Source organism: Melozone crissalis, unplaced genomic scaffold (genome assembly GCF_028551555.1).
Source record: "Melozone crissalis strain CALT ecotype California unplaced genomic scaffold, PUWL_Pcris_2 ptg000045l_1, whole genome shotgun sequence".
Lineage (NCBI taxonomy): Eukaryota > Metazoa > Chordata > Aves > Passeriformes > Passerellidae > Melozone > Melozone crissalis.
Genome location: NW_026535823.1, coordinates 23347947 through 23369639, shown reverse-complemented (window position 1 = coordinate 23369639; position 21693 = coordinate 23347947). Strand labels below are relative to the sequence as shown.

General features: G+C 49.6%; 1 protein-coding gene across 4 annotated transcripts in view; it reads right to left on the bottom strand.

Annotated features, from left to right (window-relative positions):
- The window catches only part of RNF220 (ring finger protein 220), a 209605-nt gene that overhangs the window by 49335 nt on the left and 138577 nt on the right, over window positions 1–21693 (bottom strand). For 3 of the 4 annotated variants that reach the window (XM_054286102.1, XM_054286103.1, XM_054286104.1), the window contains 3 exons: window positions 19209–19254; window positions 9672–9767; window positions 5549–5591 (listed from right to left, as the gene is read on the bottom strand). In XM_054286102.1, the coding sequence (XP_054142077.1) occupies window positions 5549–5591; window positions 9672–9767; window positions 19209–19254 (185 nt within the window). Of the gene's footprint in view, window positions 1–5548; window positions 5592–5738; window positions 5827–9671; window positions 9768–19208; window positions 19255–21693 lie in introns of those variants that run through there. The other variant, XM_054286105.1, reaches the window with a different exon arrangement.

Genomic DNA, 21693 nt, shown 5'->3' with positions numbered 1-21693 from the left:
GCTGGAATCAGACATGACTTGAGCATTTCTCAGCAAACACCCATCTGGAGATAAACACAGAAACAAAGCCTCCTCTATCCTGATCACAGACACAAATTTCTCTCACCTCATCATGTTTTTAACAGGGAAATGCAGGGAAGGAGCATTATTAATTATTCTGGTAGGACTCCCCATGGCCAAACAATTCAGTTAGAGCAGTCTGCCTGGTGAATTTATTAGTATTTTTAGGGTTTTTTTACTGCCATCCTCCAATCCATGCACTGCAGCAGTGACAAAAGGAAGACAACTTATTTTGGATCTTCTACAGATAAATTCTTGGGACAATTCTACCACAACAAGCACCTGATCTACTGCTGAAATTTTAGTGCAGAGCTGGGAAAGAACCTCACTCTGCCCCAGCTCCACACCAGACCCAGCAGCCAGCCCCTATCTTGGCTCATTTAGCTCTGCAGAGCAGCATCCCTTTGAGTTGCAGTGCCACAAGTGAAAAAGCCACCGGAGGAAAGAGGTGTTGAAAACAAATCCCCCTGCCATTTTCATTCTCTGGTCATTAGCAGCGGCAGCAGCGCTGTGCCCACGGAGGCCAAGGGTGCCCCTGGTGACAGGAGGGCCGGGGAGGGAGCAGCCTGGCAAGCAGATCCGAGCGGCGCTGTCCCTGGCCGGCACACGCAGCCCAGCCCGGCCATCACTTCCAATCAGCGCGGCGGGGACGAAGCAGCCCCAAAGGCAGGGGCTGATTGTGCCGCTGTCCCGAAGGGGAGCAGCTCAAAAGAACACGCAAGTGAGACCGCAGGATTGCTAATTAGTGTTGATAGATGCGATCATTTCTAATTAGCTCACTAATCCCTCTCTCCCTCGCTCCTGTGGCAGGAGCATGGAGAGAGGGGAAACAAGAAAAAGTCATTCCCTTCCTCCCATAATTCCGGAAGATAAAAATGCAGCCAGTTGAGGACTGGATGTACAAAGAGGACAGAACTCAGGGAAGGAGATTTTTGCATAAGACTGACCCATTCTTACCTCTGACTGAACAAAGATTCTATAGTTATTATTCCAACCTTCTGCCAGGAGGCGAGAAGTTCACTAGTTTTTATTAGCATTAATAATTATTATTAGGCTATCAGAGGGCTTCCAGCACCTCTGAGGCCTCACTTTTAAAGATGTACATTACCCTACACATGGCTCCTGCTGCAAGTGCATGTTCTCCCTCAGATTACACGAAACCATCAGGCACCCAGGGAGTTTAAGTCGCCACAGCAGATGAATGAGAAAGTGGCACGTAGAGGTGAGCAAGAACCTGGATCCTCTGCAAGGGCAGGGGGGGTCTCAGCTCTGGTCTCTGACTTAACCTAGGAGCTGTGCTGGCTATGGAATTGCTCTTCCCTTCACTGATATGTAATTCTCTAATATGGGGCTGTGCAAGGTGAGAGGCTGTTTGCTCTAGAGAAGGAGCCCCACTGCACTCGACAGAGCCTCTGCTGCTGAGGGAACACTGCTCCCTCCTTCCCAAGGCACACAGACAAGGAGCCAAGCCACCACTGCTGCCTTACTGGCAGAAGAGACTGAGGATGTATTCTAACAATGGGCTCTCCTCATCAAGGCTGAACCTCATTAATGCCTAAAGATCATGTTACTCTCTAGTCCAGCCAAACTTCCTGTGAGAAAAGCTAATGGATTTTACTTTTCACTGGTACTCCCCTCCCCAAGCAAAAATTCACCTTCAGGACACAGCACTAATTACCTCAGAAGTGCTCTTACACAGCATCTAGCAGTGGACATTGCACCAACCTCTCCTGCAGCATCAAAGGCCATGATTAAGTTACTAGCAATATCTCTTATGGTTCCCTCCACCAGTTTGAGTGGTCCCCTGAGTCCAATGCAGACATCATTAGCAGCTCCTGCAATGGCAGGCCAATCAAATTAAGTGGAAGCATTTTTGTCTCCTTTCCAGTGAAAATCATCCAGCTTCATTCCTCCCCCACCCATCAGCTACAAAAGCACAGGACATGGTGCTGGTGGTTCAATAAACTGCACCGTCTGCTTGGAGAGACAGGCTGGGGGTAACCACCAAAACTGGATTCACCTTCTCAGGGAGGTGCAAATGGAGCTTTGTAAGGACCTACTTCACAACTCACCTGAGAACTTTGGAAACAACCCTAAACAAGAGCTAGCACCTGTTCTCTGCAAATCTGCAGGAGTCCTGAGGAGTGGCTATACCTACTTTTGTTAGATCTATCACAGAAAGCTTTTGTGAATGATCAAACTCGTCCACAGCACCTGATGCAAGGTAGTGGCAGAGCACAAAAAGCCATCTCAAGAAGAAGCAAAAGCAAGAAAACAGATGGTCAAGAAGGAATCCGTTTCAGACCTTAAGTACAATTTGCTGCTCATCTGCCTGAAAAAGAACACTAAGGGCCAGATTCACAAAAGGATTTCAGCGCAGCTTTCAGATCTGCATGGTCAAAGTTCCACACAGATGATTTTCAGCAACCTTCAATGTGACACTATTCTCAGAGGTTGGCACCTACTTAACCTGCTGAACCCATGTTCTGATACACTAAGCTAAACTTTGTGCCTCCAATTTTGAATGACTACCTAACCTGCTCTGCACCACTAAACTCCACAAGCATCAATTTACAGGGTGGCTTAAAGTTTCCAGTTTGGCAACACTGGAAATAAGGCAAATGAAAGAAAAGCTTCCTTTGTCACACAGGTTCATCAGGAACCAGCACCTCATATGCCTGGGTTCACAAGGACACAACCTCTGGAAAGTGAGTTTAGCACAGGTGAGAGGTGCAGGATTAACTCACTGAGGCTGACAGGGAAGTTGTGATACAAACACTCAACCAAGAGCCTAACAGACAAAACATTAATCTCCTGCTCCTGAGCTTGAAAATGCATTTGCCTTCCTTACAGCTCAATTTAAGTCACAGGCTTGATTTACAGAATTAAAATTCTGGCCAGTCAGGTACATGTGAACCATGTTGCTATCAGGACCTGATCATGTTGTGACCAGGTCAACAGAAGCTCACAGAAGAGATTTCCCTCTCTACCTTCTCTTCCCTTAGCTCTTTTTGCACATTCCCAAATGAACACAACAGGATGGAAAACATCAAGGTCCAAACAAGACTGAGTCACAAACAGCCTGGGCAGCCAAGATTAGAGTCAAGGACAATGTGAAAGAAGAGCAAACACTGTGAGTCCTTTTTATGGGAGGAGTTTCCAGAAGTGCTTCTGGAACTCAGCTCATAAATGCATGACAGAAACACCAAGATAAACTGGTTACAACAATATTGAAAAGTACACATAAAACATCATAAAACAAATGAAATAGATTTTTATTTGACAGACTGCATTTGCTATATCTTAAGTTTCTGAGTGTGTCAATGAGAATATGAAACAAAGAGTCAGCTGTCCTTGAACAAGTCCTACACAACTTCTGTTCATGTAAAATAATCAGGATTAGGAAACTAAAGTTGCATGATTGATTAGAAGCTCATTAAAACATGAGATATAGATAAATAAGAGTTTTTTTTTCTCTAAAGCACTCCAGTGTTCTCCATCTAAAGCATTACTGCTCAAATTGCTCAACAATAAGGTGGCATAGCTTACAAATACTGCAATTATTTCAGTACAAACAAATGTGGAGGAAGAAACTAGAAAGCAGCCAGTGTTCAGAAGTACAAATGTAAAGACACATGCAGAGAAAAGAGCAGCAGAACCCACCCAACCATGCGGCTGGGTGAAGCCTGGACGAGACATCACTACAGGTATGTTCTGGGAACAGCAGTGATCAGTCACAAAAACCTAAGGTCAGAAGGAATCAGTCCTGATCTAATCTGACCTTCTCTGGGACCCAAAGCACTTCACCTGAATTTCTGCATCCAGCTCCCTGACATCTGAACCCTCTTCATCTCAGGGTGAAAAACAGAACAGACAGGAAACCCCAGCACTATTAGGGCAGCACATATATTCTTTCATTTAGCATATGGCTGTACCACAAAAGGTACATAAAGAAGAGTAAAACGTCCAACAGAAACAATGCAAATGCTGTACAAAACTACCTGCCTCCTTTCAGATGAGCACAGGTTTACAAAAACATCCAGAAGAGCTCCCAAAAGGAGACCACAGTCTACCCAGACTGTGCTGCAGCCCCATTTTGGGACAGAGACAAAAGCACAAAGCAATACTGAGGCAGTTCAGCAGAGCATGCTCTCACTGAGAACTTTGTCTCACTCTGAAGGACTCCACAACACCAAGAATTTGGCTCAGACTTAAAAAAAAAATCTTTAAAATAAGGTGACTGCACCTTAATTGCTGGCCTGAAAAAAGGTGGAGGGAGAGAGCTTAGCCCTAGCTATCCAACTATGATAAAGGAACAGTTTGACATCCTTGAGTCCAGAGACCTTGGTCACACAAAACAAGTCCCCACAGAGCAGCACCTCGTGTATCTGGGCCATGTGAACTCTGTGTCTGCCTGCCAGCACTTCCTGCACTCATCCTGGAGTGCAGAGTGAGCACCTGCCAGCAGTCACCCGTCACTGGTGCAAGGTAACTCCTTTCTTTGTTCTATGGCTTAACAGACTTTCTGGAGTTTGCTGTTTTTTGGCCCTCTGGGTTGATATTTAAAAATCCTAAGACTAGCTCTGAATTCACCTATGTCTAACTTATCAAAGTTCTGGATCAGTAGCTTCTATTTGCTTAAGACTACATAAACATGGAGGGCTTCAAATTCAAGCAAAATGTTTTCTATCAACACATTCTAAACCTTTTTGCTATTTTGTTCAAGCAGATCTTCTAAATAAACTCCAAATGCTCATCAGAGGTGTTATAGTGAACTATCACATCAGGAAGCTCGAGATAAACGAGCCTCTTATTAACCTAAATAACAAAATTCTGACTAAATATTATATACTAAAGTAGCTACAAGCAGCACAAAACCAGGTGACAGAACATTGTTACTGTGTACACAATAAGTTCTGACCTCTGAACTTTGAGAAAAGTTTCAACTTCTTCAGCTCTAATAAAAAAAGACTGCTTTCAGCTTTTCTTTCCAACTTCAAAGCAGAGAGATGGGCTTCCTTCCTCTGAAACGATGTGTGATTTGTTTTTTTAATATCAGGCCACTGTCGACTAGAAACAGTTATTTACTTGTTAGGAGCATCCACAGATACAAGAATAAAAGTACCACACCAGCATCTGTGGGTGTGAGAGGAAAAAAAAACCCAAACAAAACAAACCATGACGTCAGATGACGCTCAGGCTTCCTAAAAGTTTACTGCAAGATTCAGCCATGCGAGCTGTGAAAGCTCAGCAGCCGGGCCCCGCACGGCCAACACGGCTTTGGGGCCTGTTTTACACCGGCGGGGGGATCCCGGCGGGTGCAGCCGGGGCTGAGCGTGGAGAGCTTCACCCGGATGCCCCCGCGCCCTCCCGGCGGGGCTGGAGGCGGCTCCGGGCCTGCGGTGCGGGGGACACGGGGGTGCCACACAACTCGGCCCAACTCTGGAAACTTCTCCGGAGGGGCAGGCGCGATGGGGGCCGCACTCACCGTTCAGCCGGGTCTGCCGGTTCGCTCGCACCCGCAGGAAGGTCTGCAGAGGGGAGACAAGAGCGTCAGGACGCGGATGCAAACAACTCGCCCCTCGCCCGTACACAAGGCCCGGCCCGGTCCCTCCACTCCCCGCGCATCCCCGGGACAACGCTCGGTCCGCGGGCCTCCCCCCCACCGCAGCACCCACCTCTTCCCGGCCCCCGCCGCCGGGCCCCCTCTTGCCGCTCTGCATAGCCGCGGGCGCCGCGGGCGGGCGGCGGGCCCGGGATGCGGGTGGATGCGGCGCGGCCCGGCGGGCGCCGCCGATCAGCCCCCGGCGGCCGCCGCCATGTTGGCCCCGGTCATGTGACCCGCGGCGCGCGGGTGAGAGTTCAGCAGGCAGTTCCCATGACAACCGACAGGGGGCGGCAGCGCCCGGCGAGCCCGGCCAATCAGAGCCCCGGAGCGGATGGAACCCGGAGGATCTGGCCAATCAAAATTCAGGGGTTACGCGGAAGGGGGGGACCCTGTGTACCTGACCAATCAGAAATAGGAGATTACTGGGATCCTAGGGCGCCTGGCCAATCAGAAATCAGGGGTTACTGAGACCCTGGAGTTCCCGGTCAATCAGGAATCAGGACCCTCTGGAACCCAAGGGGCCATGATTAATCATACCCCAAAGGCAGGTTGCTGCTCCAGGGCAGCTGACCAATCAGAGCCTGGGAGCAACTGGTAAACGGCTTTCCTGATTTCCTTGTCCAATAGTGAGTGAGCACCCTTCAAGCCCAACGTCACTGGCCAATCAGAACCTTAACCCTAAATATAACCCGAAGGCACTGACCAATCAGACACGAGCATGTCACTCTCCAACTTCCTCTGCCCAATGAGAGACTGTGGACCAAGGGCTCTTGGCCAATCAGAATCCAGGGGTAATAAGACCCAAAGGCAGGTAGCCAATGGGCTCTACTGTGGTTCTTGCTTTGGCCTGGCCCTGCCGTGGAGCCCCCAGGGCCTGCCCTGGCTGGGGGAGTCAAGCCTCGGGAAGAGGAGCCCTGGAAAGCGGAGCCCGAGGAAGTGAAGCCCCATCCTTCCCGCCTGCTGACACCCTCTGCCTCTGCCGGGGCCAGGCTGAGCATCCACCTCAGCTCCAGGGCCCTGACACCTGCCTGCCCTGCTAGAAATGCCCCCTACCACAATGACACCTTGGCTACAGGCAAAGCCTGTTCTTTCCAGGCACTCCTCCCTCTTTTCCTTTCCAAGCAAACCTGGGTGGTCAGAAGTGTCTCATGGGTTTCCCTCTCATATCTGCTGCACAGTTGTAGTGGAGGATGGCCCCAGCAGACCGGCCTGAGGTTGGGACAGAGCTGAGGGCTACAAATTGGGCAGCAGAGTCTCCTTTACACACAAATCCCATCTGTTCCCCTTTCTGCAGACTCCTCAGACTTTGTTTCCTGGAACCAAACCTACATTTTGGGTCTCCTCTCTGGCCCCTGTGACAGTCTGTCAGTTCTTTTTCAGAGGGAAAACAAAAACCACCCTGGTAAATGTTTTGCTGCCCCAGATGATGATGGCAGCAGGACAGTTCAGTGCTGGGCTGGTGAGCTTTGCAGTCTGTCCTACATCCCAGCTCTGCCTGCCTGCTGAACATGCAGCTGGATTCATACATGGCTTACTTATAAAATCACAGCTGCTGATTGTTGGCTTTACCCTTTTAATGAATTGAACTGTCTTTTGGGAGGCATGCTTACCTGAGCTCAGGGGGAGGGACATGAGGCTTCCCTGGACAAGCATTTTAGGCTTTTGCTTACACTACACTTGCTGTTCAGTCACAAATATTCTGTGGGCTCCCTTCTAGCCTGAAATGCCATCTTTGCAGTACGATGTTTCACTTGCAATTTGCTGTTGATTTCTCCACTGGGTATTCAGAGTTTTATCTAAATGTAACTGAAATGGCTTTGTTTTTACTCAAAGCTCCATCTGACAGAACATACTGTAAGAGGAGTAGCCCCTACTGACCAAATCCATTGGCTGCCACTACCTCTGTCTGATCAGTCTCCATGTACCAAACTCCAGAAGCAGGCTTGGCTCAGGGGAGGCAGGAGATGCCTCCTCCCCACATCCAGGAGCCCCCTACTGCCTTCACTGCAGCCCCCTCTCAGCATGGAGAGCAATTCAAGCAGCCCTAGTGCTGTGCAAGCCCCTATTTCCATAGCACTCCTACTCATTAATCTCCTTCCCTAAGTTTCCCCATTGGTACATAAGCACAAAGTCTGAGAAAACAGAGCCACAGGAATTCTGAAAACCCAAACGCCAATAACTCACGTTCTAGCATGTTACTAATACAGTGTATAATCATGATTAGATCACAACACAAGGGACAGCCATAATTCCAGCACACCTCTGCATATGGAAAGCTAAATTTTGCAGCCCTTAAAATCACCACCGTGAGAGTCTTCTGCTCTGCTTCCTGGGCTTTTTCCCTTGGCAAGCCAGGCAGACTGAATTCTCGTTCATATTGTGGCTTTATTAAGAATACACAGAGGCTTTACACAGCCTTGGCACCCACTCTGAGGTCCCTTTACACTGCCAGTGCAGCGTAACTCAGCCAGCACAAGCATAAATGAAAATCAGGCCCTAGAGGTGTTTTCTCCCTGCAGTGCAGATGTACAACTCCCATTACACATTTGCATTAAGGGCTGCAACCCTCCATAAAATATGCTCACAAACTTAAAGCACATTAGAGAGTAGCTGGACTCAGCACATGGAGGGGCTTCTGCTGAGAATATTTGTCTTTGAGTATGACATAATAAAAATGTGCAGGAACAGAGGGCTGCAAGGGGCCACCAATCTCACAGAGACTGATGTCTGGCAGAGTGGGAAGGGAGGGGGGTTCTCCAACAAAGGGGCCATAGCAAAAATCTCTTCCATGCTCTTTTGAAATGAACATAATTTATTTATTAGCCTTGATAAACAGGCAGGAAAGAGAGCAGGATTACCTGAAACAGGCATTTCTGTATCTTCTGCAAGGTTTTGCTTCTTTTGCTTTGCTCCAGCTTTTATTGTTCATGGGAAAGTAAAGTGTCTGTGACGTGACACCAAGTTATACCTCAAAGCCACGTGGGAATATGACCCACAACTCATAGTATAACCAATAAATAGGACAGAGGATGGAATAATGAGCAACAAATGTACAAATCTGCTACTAACAGGACCCATCTTGACGAACACATGTTATAACTGAGTCTGCTCAGTAAGAGCCTCAGCACTGGTCATCAGCCTCTCTCTGCAGGCTCAAACACAGACTTGGCATGTGCAAAGTGGCTGGTGGAGGATGATATGAGTGCCTGGGCACAGGGTATGGCTGCAGACCCCCACAGCATAGAGGGTGATAGGTGTTTGCCATGCTGGTACAGCCTCAGCCCACCCAGCCTGTCTGCACAGCAGGAGGACACAAGCTTGGGTCTGTGCTGATGACCAACATGAATTTATCTGCTGTCTTTCAGAGCCTACTTGAAGCCGGTGGCTGAGTACAGACATGCAGCCAAAGAGTTGGATGTGTGTTGAGCTGGAGTCAAGTGTGCCAGCCTGCCCCAAAAATACAGACGGACTTACAACCATCCAAGCTGTACTTGTGCTCTCCCCTTTTCATTTCTTGCTCCATCTCCCTCAAATTTACTCATTGCATCACCAAAGTCAAGACCTGCTGCTCCTCTGGAAAGAGGGTGTTTTACAAAATAGGCTGGCATGGCTGTGGATTGTCCACTGATTTCTGTCTTTGATGGGAGTCATGAGTAAAAAAAGTCACTTCTCTGAACGCTTCTCAATGGGCACAGGGTGGGTAATGACAAACATAGCCATGGAAATGAGACCAAAATGGTGAACATAATGCAACAGAAACCTCTACAAAGATTTTAAAACATTTTTAAATACCACAGTGGTTCTAGTCAGATTTGCAGACAAAAGCCCACCTCTGCAGTCCTGTGAGGGGCCAAGTGTTCATGTCCCCATGATGTTGTCAGGAGAACCAGGGCAGCGATTGCATAGCCAAGAGCAGGGCTGTCACACAGAGAGAACTGTGGGCACTGGGTTGTGCTGGCTCCCTGCCTAAGGCTGAGACCAGCAACAGCATCTACCTGCTTACCTGGTATCTGTCTGAGTGATGGATGTCATCTGAGGAGTGGGGCGATGCTGTCGGAGAATCTCCTTCCCGCTTGATTGAGGCCGACAACAAAATTGACTGCAAGAGAAAGGAGAAATTCATGTTGTGAGCACTGCCGAGCTCTCTGCCTGTCTCTGAGCCATTCTCAAAGCCATGGACAGGGTCTCCTGAGCTGTGGAACTGAGCTGTGGGATGGAATACTGGGCTGTGGGTCTGGCTCTGCTCTTTGCAAGGAACTCTGCCCCATGAGGGGACCAGGCTGCTGGGCCTAGGATAGCACAATGAATGGGACAGTCATTTTTACCCCAGGTCTGGTGGCTGGGGCAGAATCAGGCCCTGCTGGAAATGATATGTGAGGACCACACCAGAAATTCTCATGATAAGGCACAGGAGAGCTGAGGTGGAGCAGTGCTTGCACGTCCTCTTCTGCCCTTTCTAAGTGCCACTAAATCTCTCAATAGCTTTGTAAACTGCACTAAAGCTCTCAGCACCTTTGCAGTGCAACTACCTCTTCCTTCAGTAATTATGCTATTTATTTTAATAAGTAGCACAGAGAAAAAAGGGCCTTTTAGAAGGTTAAAAAGCTCTGTGATATTTGAGACCTAAGAGATCACTGATAAACTTCAAGTCCATAGTAGGTAAGTCTAAATTCTACACACAGTGAACTCTAGCAGGAAAATTACAATGGGAGTTTGACAGCATCTGAAGAAATGTACACTGAGTTGCAATTGAACTTGATGATTAGAGTACTTTGAGGGAAAAATGCAATTTAAAATTCTATCTAAAATTATAAATTACCTGAACTAGGCTAAATATAGCCCTCTACATTGCGAATAAATGTGCACTGGAAATGCAGCTCTGCAGATGTTTGTTTCTGAGAATCAGCTGGCAAGATTTGACAATAAATGACTGCTTGGAGATGTGTGTGTTTGTGAAGGGAAGTGTAGATATCATCTGAATTGGACAGGTCAAGTGTGGTGACAACATTATTAAAAAGCATAATACCTTGGAGAAAGGCAAGTATTCCAGAAATATTTGCCTCTGGGCTGAAATGAAACATGAAAAAATGTGCATTTTTGGGGAAAGATATGAGAAAGTGGAAAAATGACTCAGCATACAAATTGGTTCAGTCAGCAGCAAGCAATCCCCCAGGCTTGGACAGGAGAACAGCCCAGCAGTGCAGCCAGCACGGGCATGGAGGGAAGGCAGGCTCGGGGTGGTGGTGGAGGAGGAGAGTTTGGGTACTGAGTTCAACCCCATGGATGGGAGCTGCCAGCCCTGCCCTGAGGGCAAGAGGCACGTCCCAGTGTGCAGTGCACACCTCTGCCATAAAGCCCAGCTCTGCTGGCTGTGGCCAGATGTGATGTCCTGAAAGGGGTCACAGAGGAGCTGCCTGCTGGGGTGCTCCGTTATTTCCTTGAACAAAACCACTTCTGCCAACTGAGACCACATCTTGGGGCTGGCTCGCTCCTCAGCTCAGCCCAACAGGGATGCCAGGCACTGGGAGGGGCAGTGGGAACCCAAGGGGCTGGGGGCATCCATCCCAGGCTGCCTCAAGAGCCCAGCCTTCACTTTCCAGATGGGCAGAGCAGGGAGGCTCTCTGGCTTCAGGTGTTGGCTAAACCCAACTGCTAATGGGCCTTGGTGAACAGCTCAATTATTTCTGGAAAAGCCCTCTGCAGAATTTCTGCAGAGTGCAGTCTCAAAGCTCCTGTTGTTGTTTAGTTTCTTTGTTTTCTAAATAGGGAATGAGTACCATTTTTGAATAAGCAGGATTGCACATGTCCCAAAAAACACGGGGATGAGGCTCAAAGCCTTCAGTTGTGACTCAGAATAACAGAGTAACAGTTTAATGCCCTACTAAGCCAAGCATCCTGGAGGTGGGAGGGTTAAATCTGTTTTGTCTTCCAATGTATTCTAGAAAAGGGGAAAAAATACCTATCTCCCCATTCCTTGACGACAGACAGACAAACCCTGCCCGCCTCCTGCTCCCCCCCTCAGCTTCTGGTAGCTCTAATCCAATATTATTATGTGAAAAATGGTTGGGCTAGCTATGGAGACAGTAAATTAAACGTTATGTATTAGTTTTTAGAGTGTGGTCCTAGGAAGAATGCTGGCCCCATTTATTCCACAAACCTCCTGAGCACCATGGCAATGACCTCTGGAAAAACGCAGGGCTAAACTAATCCCAAAGATGTCAATCTCGAGGCCTCTTCTACATACACTTGCAGTTTAGATTAATAAACTGTCTATTTTTAAATTGTGTGCAAGCACTTCAATTTTAAATACCTTGCCGGCATGTTAAACACAGCGTCAGAGATGCCAAGTCACACTTCCCCTTCACTCTTAGGGAACTTGACTTCATTTGTTTTTCTCATTTCCCTGGGCTGTGCCACACTTTGCCTCTCGGGCAGCCATGGGGGCAGGCAGGAATGCAGGCTCAGAGGCTGAGGGATTAGAAAAGGCGCTCGCCACCAGGGTGACTTTCAATCCTGCAGGAGGCCAGCCTCAACAGTCCCAGTTTTGGCTTCTTTTACCCCAGATTGTCATGTTGAGGCTGTTTTCCAGTGTCTGAGCAGTGAGGATGCCTGACCACAGCACCCCAAGACAAGGATTTGCTGTTCCCTGCACCACTCTGCTTATTCTCACACTGCTCCTGGCAAGCAGAGGAAGGGTAGTGATATAATTCCCATTCCTCTCTCAACTGCATTCTAGGAATGTGGAGGGAAAAGATGCTCTCCCAGCCTCTCTCATGCATGCCCATGCTGCATGGCAGACCCAAATTTTGGCATCCCAGCCCAAAAACATGGCACTGTGTGCAGACAGGCCTGATGTGGAGATGCTCTCTGCCATGGGACCAGGTTCTTCAGCATGGTGGGAACAAGCCTTGATAGAGAGATGTCCCTTTTCCCTTGGGTTAAGGCCACCAGCCAGCTCATCCGTGCCTGGCTGCCAGTACATGCCAGCTGCCCTTCAGAGTGTGTCTCAGTGAGGATACTGGGGGGAAAGGACCCTCCTTCCTCCCTGGTCTCCCCTCCACAACTCCCACCATCAAAGCTAGAGCAAGGGCTATGTGTGAGTGGTGGTGCAGCTTCATATTTCTCCCTCCCCTTTAAATCATCTCTCCATTGGGTAGAGGCACTCTCTGTGGAGGTTATAAACCCTGAGAGGATCAGACTGAGCATTACACCTGGGGCAAGCTAAATAAAAAAAGGTCACCGGCGCTTTTTAAACATGGACAAAAAAGCAGTAAAATGTGTTTGAAAAAAAAAATCTGGCATTAAATCATGACTTTTTGCCTGCCTTGCCTCATTAAAAGTGGCCTTTTGGAAGGTAAAATTATCATTGTAAGTGATAAGATCTTTAAGAAAATAATTCACGGCTTCTTCACCCTTTAATATGATAGCCGCCACCGGCTAATTTTTTTCTTAATGGCAACGAGGCCATCAATCTTGTCCGAGCCCTGTACTCCCTCCTTCCTCCTGCCCCTCCTGCCATGCTGGGCAGCCATGGCCCTGCTCAGTGATTCCTTCCTGCCCCTCGGAGCCCAGTTGTGCCGTGCCATGGAGAAGAAATGTGTCTGGATGTGCCACGGAGAAGAAATGTGTCTGGCTGTGCCACGGAGAAGAGATGTGTCTGGATGTGCCATGGAGAAGAGATGTGTCTGGCTGTGCCACGGATCAGAGATGTGTCTGGCTGTGCCACGGAGAAGAGATGTGTCTGGATGTGCCACGGATCAGAGATGTGTCTGGATGTGTCATGAAGAAGAGAGGTGTCTGGATGTCCCCAGATCCCGAGGGCACATCAGCCTTGCTCACGTTGCAAGGCTCCCCTTGGTTGCTCCCGACATGCTCCATGGACCTGCAATCTTGCAGAGATCAGCTGGGAACCCTTCAGCAGCTCACCCAAACACGGAGCAACACCGAGTTTACATAAATAAGCACGGGGGCAGGTTTGGAATGAATCAAATGCGCATCCTGCAGCCTGTATGCCAGCTGCAGGCCATGGATTCCCAGGCCTGCTCCTCCCTGCTGGGCCGCAGGAGCCGTGGGCAGTGCTGAGCAATGTCACCAAGGACACCCGTGCCAGCCCACCAGCGGCTCCTGACCCCCAGCCGTGGGCCCTGGGCAGCAGGGGAGGGCCGGGGGTCAGGGAGCAGCCTCCAGTGCCGGGAAATGGATGGAAATTGGCGGCACAGGCCGCCCCCAGCCCGAAGCGCGGCCTCTCGCCGGCAGCCGGGGCAGGTGTCAGCGCTGGGACAGCCCAGCCCGTGGCTCTGACATTCTGCTGCCTCTCAAGGCCAGTCATTTGAGAGTATTAAAGTGCTGGGCTCCTCTTTCTGAGAGCCCTGGAAAAACATAAGGAGTCTATTTTTCTTAAACAATCCATCACAGCTGCTGTCAGCAGAACAAATACCCTAACCCTGCTTTTTATGTATCTATATGGCCTTTTAAATTTTTTTTCTTTCTTTTTTTTCTTTTTTTTTTTTTGGCATAAAGTGTTCCCTGCTTGATGCATTCAGCCTTAACTCTGCCGTCTAAATAGGTACTTATCACTTAACATGGAGGTGATGGCTTGACATGTTTTCTGTCTCCTGCCCTCCCCTCCATGGTAGGGAAGACGTCAAAGTGTTGCTAATAGCTGTTATCACTTGGGAACTGTAACCCGAAAGCAATAAGTGATACCAGGCCTTGCTGTGATTTCCCCCCTTAACTCTGCTAGCCGTTTTTTATGTTATTGCTGGAGGATCCCCGACACAAAGATGCTACTATTAGAGCTGAGTTTCCTAGAAGCTTTTGGAGGGTCCACATTTGCTCCCGGGAAAAGTTAGAGGTAAAATTATCTAGTGGCTTTTAGCTGGCAGAGATAAAGGTGGGATGGAGCTGGGGATGAAAGGCTTAAATGTGAGAAGGGTGTGAATGGCGAATAGAAATAATGGCAGCAGCAGCTTCTGGCCTTCACTGAAAAATTCCAGTGGTTCCCAAGCAGAATAAGCTTACAGAAATGTGAGCTACTAATTAATTTCTGTGCATATTACAGTGACACCTGGGATTGTAATGGAGCTCTGCATCCTCTTGGAAGAGACACCAGCTACGTGGAGGGAAAAGGGGCCCCTTTCTAGCAGAACTGCCCATCAGCACTCTGGAGATGGAGGGGGAAAGAGATCTGGCCCAGGTCTGCCCCTCTCTGCTCCTTCTGGCAAATGCAGTGGTTTCCCCTGGTCTGACAGGAGGGTACAGCTGTTTGGCCCAAGGGGTGTGAGGGGCTTTGTTTGGTCATGGGGCAATTTGTTTTATGGAATAAAACCTGGCAGATACTTGGTTTTGGAGTGACTCTGGTATTCATCACCCCAAACTGCAGGAAGCAAAGCCAACTAACACTCATCCTACGTAATTTCCTCTCCTTCACATATCTGTGGGCCATTCTCATGTCCCCAGATTGGCAATAGCTTTGCCACAATACTCGGATTTAGCTTTTAAATCTTTCCTTGTAAATCACAGTTACAGAGGGAGGGAGCACAGATAGGGGAATGACTTTGCCAACCTCCCACTCTGTCAGTGACACAAGAGAAGGAGTTAAAACCCCAGGGCACTGACACCCGTCCCCCATTCCTACCACCATGGACATGATATGAAGAAGTTAAATGATCGTGCTAGAAATTTCATCTCAAGTGAGGCAGCTGGGAAGGGCTAAATACAGACATTCTGTCAAGGTTTAAGGCTCCAAATCTCGCTTGCTTCAAAGCTCTTTTTCCTTGGAGGGCTTTAGTGGTCAAATTTCCCACTTGATGTTGTAATTCTCTCTCAAACTGCTCGGTGAAGCTATAAAATCACGGGGGTGGGTGGGGGAAGCAAAGAGCTCTGGCCCTGTGGCTGGGTTCCCAGCTCTGCCGGAGGTCTGGGAGCAGAGAGCTGGCTGCCTGCCTGCGGGCACCCTCTGTGGAGCTGGGTGCACACCTAAACAAACCAGCCACAGGCGTCTGCTGGGTGCGTGGCATGCATTTTGCTCGTGGTCACTCATGTCAGTGTGTGCAGCAAGAGCACAGCCAGGACTGGGAGTGGGAAAGGCAATTTGCAGCTGTGTATTAGCAGTGGAAAACGAATGCTGAACCCACCACAAGAGCTGGGATGCTTCATGAACCCAGTCTCTTCCCCTTCAGTGATCAGTACCAGCTCTTCCACAGGGGATACAAGTTTACCTGTTAGGTGACAGGTAACAGTCTGCAGCTAATACCCTGAAATACAGGCAGTAGTGAAGTGCTGTTAGGTAGCAAGGAGGATCTGGGGATGCTGACTCTCCAGTTAGCACCACCTGCACAAGGAAGAATGGGAACAGCTGGATTTACACCTCACCAACATGGGTTCAACCCAATGTGTGCTCCTCTCCTGCCTTGCAAGAGGCAGCCGAAGCAAGGGAAGAAAGGCAAGGGAAGAGCATGAGGTCTGGGAAGGATATCCAAGGGAACCTCTCACTGCTGACAGCTGTGTGCAGACTCCTGGGCAGCCACCAGTCCAAACAGTGTCTATGGTGTGCTCCATATGCCTCTGTGAGACATTCCTGCTGCCTGCTCTGCCTGAGACCCAGGCTCTGGCCCTGCTGGAGAGTGCTCAGGCCTCACAGAGGTCTGGGGCATGGCTGGCTTGGACAGACCTTCAGAAAGGGACCTTCTGAGTGACAATCTGCTTGTCCAAGTGCCTTGTCCACACTGGTGTATCACCATCTATTAGGCTAAGTGCAGATGAGGATCCTGAACACTGATCACGCTCTGTGGCGCTCAGCGCTGCCCTTTGAGCTGCCTTTGCAGAGAGGGAGCCCAGGCACCAAGCAGCGGTGCTGGCTGGAGCCCCAGCTTGCAGCCCTTGCTTGGCTGTCACTGCCTCAGTCAGCTCTGATAATAGAAGAATTTGATACAATAATCCTGCATTCATCACATCCCATGTTGAGTGATTGGATTTTCTTTGACATATTGCCATGAAAATTGACCCAGTACAGTGAGTGACAGCTCTTCAGGGGCAGGGGAGCAGAGAGAGAGGGACATGCATTCACATCTGGGCTTTTATTGCCCAGAGAGAGGTTTGCTGGGGCAACTGTGGGGAAGGAGTGGGAGCAGAGCTAAGCCACAGAGCATGAGAAGATTAAATCCCCAGTTCCAGCTGCCCCCCAGGAAGAGCCTCAGGCCAGCACAGAAGTGGCAATGGTAGTGATGCTATGGGTGAAGGTCCTAAATGAGCCCTAAAGTGGAGTTAGAGCCACTGATGACCACAGAAGTAACTACCAGCCTGCAGCCATTCCAGTTTCCATGTCCCTGAGTGAAACCAGCCTGCCCTTGTTTGTTCTGCCATTGGAAGCTCCTCAGGGGGATGGGGAGGTGCAGCCCCTTCTCCCATTGCTGAGCTGCTGGAGCTGCTGGCCTATTTGCTGGCACCAGGAAAAGGACTGGCCAGGAAACATTGCAGCAGTCCCCTTCCACCAGTTCAGAGTGGTACAGATCTTCCCTGGAGGTGCCTGCCAAACCTCCAGTGATGCCTGGGTGCCTGGACATGGACTGCCAGCCCACTCCAGGGCTCTGTACCCCATCCCTCTGCCCGGGACTGTATCAGAGGGACTTCACAACCTGATGGGCTATTCATACCCCATGCTGCAAACATGCAGTGGGCACAAAGGAAAGGAGCAGCCTTCATCTCCCCACCACCCTCCTCCTCAATCCCACCTGGTTACAAAGGGGCCTTTAATACCAATCTCAGGTGAAGGTGACAGCACTGTGCCTTCCCATGCCACACAGGACTTGTCTCCCAGCAAAAGCCACATAGAAATAATGAATCCTCCTGGGCTGAGAAGCTTTCAAGCTCTCTGAGAAGGGAATGAAAGATTTCCTGATTTCACCCTCTCCCTCCCTGCTCTCCCGGCTTCTTGAAGTTAATGTTCTTAGTCCCAGACGTGACGGGCAAAGGGAAAAGATCCATGTGGTGACAGGGGACGATTGATCTCTTTTACATAGAACGACGCTCCAGTCCCAGTTTAATCCCCTCGCTCAAGGCAAATGGGATTCTTTGTCAATGGAAACTTCAAAAGCCTGGCCCTGCCGTGAGATGGACCTTCTTCTTTATCTGGTCTCTGTCAGTCACTCACTGTGTTTGCCTCCAAACAGCTAATCTGTCTTCCTAGCCGTCCTTCTCCCTCACAGGAGATGTGTTTGGGACTGCTGAGTTATCTACATGAGTCCTCATGGGGATGGAATGGGAAGATTGCAGTCCAGAGGCTTTCATTTTGCTGGTGCCCTTTCCAGCTCCTTCAAGACATCCCAAGGCAGCCTCACACTCTGTGGATTATCAGCAGTGGTGGATTTGGGGATTCCTCTCTGCTCTGCATGCTTTTGTGGGAGGAAGAGTCAGGTCTCCACTCTCCTGCATGACTATACTTTACTCCAGGGCACAGGAGGAAAGTATGGTCATGCAGGAGACAAAGGTCTGGAGCACTATGGAGTATCATTGCAATTTTTTTTCCCTTGAAGGATTTGGGAAATTGTTGGAGTTATTTGGGAGTCATCCCTACCTGCCAGGAGCTCAGGTCAGCACAGGGGCTCCCAGGCCTCTCCCTTGGTGGGGCAGACAAGGTGTTGATGTATTTGGCAAGACACCCAGCCCCAAGGAGAAAATCTAGAACTGAAATGTCAGTCTTTGCTTCTGACATCACATGCCAAAAAAATCACCATAAGCTTCCAGAAAAACCAATGGGGAATGAGACTGGAAGTTAATTCTAATAAAGCAAGCATGAAGACATCTTCAGTGAGAGATGCCCTGCACTTGTCTGGAAGCCAGGAGCCTCCCTCACTTGGACTGTGTCATCAGAAGTGTAGGAAAACCTGGAGCACTTGCCTTTGCCCACCTTGGGGAAGACAGCATGGTTTTCAGAGGCTGTGCAGTGCCCTGCAGTGCTCCCTGCCTCCTGCTCACCTGCCCAAGCTCTGTCTTTCCCACCCCTGTGCCACATGAAGTCCAGCTGACAGCAAATCAGTAAATGATGCCCTTTGCAGTGATGCCATGAGGCTCTGTGAGTTTTGTATTTCTGCATTGTGAGCCAAGGGGATGGGAAGTGGGTCCTGGGGAGGGGGTTGAGACCAAGATGGGGTCTTTCAGTGATTTGGGCTCCTCCTTGGGTGTGCCTCAGTCCCTTGAGGCAAGCCTACTCTCCCCTTCCAAAGCTGGCATATGGCTCTGGCTCCAGGAGCTCCCACACGTGATTTCCCAGGCTGAGCTCAGGCTGTGTGTGATCAGCTTTCATTAGCTGTCATTAGACACAATCTGGAGTCCCAGAGCCCAGCAGCTCCTTCAGCTCCTCCGTTCTTGGCTGCACAAGGAATGCAGGGGCTGAGTGGGGACAGCAGCTTTCCCCAGTGCCACCAGCCCCCAAAGTGTGGCACCTCCCTGGGACACATCAAGTAGCAGGCTGGGAAGGTGAAGGGGTGAAAAGAGCATCCCTTGGGGGACAGGGAAAATATGCTGAGGTCTGCTCACTTACCTTGGGGGTGCCTGCTGCCATGGCATCCTTCAGGAGGGAGCTCTTGCTGCCAAGAGAGAAGAGAACGAGGTCAGTCACAAAACTGGCAGGCAAGGAGGGGAGTGCTTCGAGAGATATCATGAGGTCAAAGAGCAAAGCATATTGTTCCTCTTCCCTGGACCAACAAGAGCCTCCTCACCCTGCCTGGAGGGACATGGGAAGCAGGGCAGTGCCAACTATTTCTCCAGCTGTAACAAAGTGGTCATATGAGTGGAAGTCCCCAAACCAGCCACATGAGTCAAACACCGGCTCTCTCCCTGCCTGGGGCCTGCAAAGCTCCTCTCCCAGCACTGGGAAAAAGCAGAGAGCAAGTCTGCAGGGGCACAGGGAAGAAAGCCAGGGAGAGGGCAGCAGAGGTGGTGAGCCCTGTGAAGGGTCAGGCACAATGAAAAAAAGGAGAATAGGGAAGAGAAGGAGATGAAATCGGTATAAGAGCAAGGGAAAAAAAGATTTCCTCAGCTCCAGGCACACCGGGGAAGCAGCAGCTCTGCTGGAGGCTGGAGTGATTTGTTAATTCAGCTTGCTCTCCATTTAGCAGGGAAGGAGGTCCCTACCCGGTGCTCCTCCTCGCCTGCCCTCGCCAGCGGGAGATGCTATAGATTTAATAACACCTTCCCCCCTCCAGACAGGTTAAACTTGAAACAATTACATATCAAAGCCGACATGGCGGGGAGGCCTGCACTGTAATTTTTTGGTTATTAAAGTAATCTCTCTCATGTAAATTCTCCTGCTAACATGCTGCAAACAGCATTAGGAAATAAATTATTTCCCCATGATTCGATTTGTCAATGCAAAGCACCTGCAGCAGGCAAAAGGCTCTTGAAATATGTTGCCAAGCCCAGTGCCTGTGCTTGTAAGCACACGCTGGTGGGGTGGCTGGCTCCCAGCTCCCCATAGCCCCGGGGAGATGATGGATGGGTGGGTGGGTGGGTGGAGGGGGGAGGGCAGTGGGGGGAGGCGGGGGCTGGGGAAAGGGGGGGAATGGAATTGTGTTTAATAACAAAATTTGTATGCAAGCCTGCATCCCAGGCTAAGGATGAGTGATCGGCAGCCAGAAAGTATTAAAAAGCCTCGCTAAACAGATGCTGACAATAGAACAAGACATATCAAATCAGATCTACTTCAGAAACATTAATATACACACGCACACACGCTCGCCCGCGCGCGCGCGCCCGGCTCCGCACACCCGCGCTCCTTTCTTCTCAATCACAGCAATATGGGAGACATCAATAAATTTTTATGAGACTTTTAGAAGATCAACACGGTACTAGATGTGACAAAAAAGCAATGTGCCTGTCATGTTCGCTTTGTCGGGGACACTTTAGCCCCAGATGCCGAGCTGCAGTGCCAGCAGGGAAAAATTGAATTTGGCTGGCTTTAATCTGCCTTGATTTGGCAGATGGCTGGGTGTTATGAAATGAGCAGGGATGGAGGAAGGTGTTTTCTCCTGGGGCTATGGCCCCCCTCCTCTCCCAGCGCCACTGCCTTTTGCCCCCTGCCCTGAAATGGTGGAAACACTCAGTTATCCACTGCCATCAGGTCACTCCCAGTGCCACAGCTCCCCTCCCAGCTATGGTTCCTGGGGACCACGGATGGATGGGCTGGGGCATCGCCTCTCACACAGCCCCACTTCCCTGAGGGAACGTGCTGCGGGATGCTCACCAAGGGTACAGGATGCCCCCTGTGTCCTGTCCCCCAGCTCTGCTCTCTCTACCCTCAGGAGGTGTCACAGAGGTGAAACAGTTCCTGCTGCCCACTGGGACACAGCCCTGGCACCTCCTCAAGCCTGTGCAAGAACAAGCACGATGGGAAAGATTTCCATCCCCTCTGAATTTCTACCCTGAATTTCTCAATCACATGAAGTGTGAAACAACTTTTTTTTTTTCCTTTTATAATCCAAACGCCTTGTTAAAAAAACAAACCAGTTTCCTCCCTTTTCTTGTTAAAGGTGTTTAAAATTATTCGTTTTCAAGGGAAAGAGGAAGAATATAATTAATTCCTCCTAGAAATGGTGTTAGGGCCAGGAAACTGAAGTTTTCAGAATGAGAGTCTCTCTGGTCAGCCAAAAGATCAAGCCTCTGCTGTTGGGACCGATAAGGAAGGGGAGTGGTTTAGATAACTTGGCAGACTTTATTTTATTCTTCATCGGGAGGATTATTAATACTCACCGCCTTTCTTGCAATGTAGCTCTACTCTATCACTAATAAGAGTTTGAAATTTGTTTTTTTTTTAATATCCAGAGATGGGTTAGGAACAGGCATAAGCCCAGGTCATCCAAGTACCCAGACCTTGCAATTTAAGCGTGTTTTTCCCGATCCCACTAAAGAGCCCCCTGAATTCCAAGGGCTGCAGCCCCCTGCACCTCTTAAGAATGCTGGCAGCTGGCTCAGGATCGAAAGGCTGTCAGCAAAGAGAAACCTTTCCCTCCATAAACACCACAGACAAA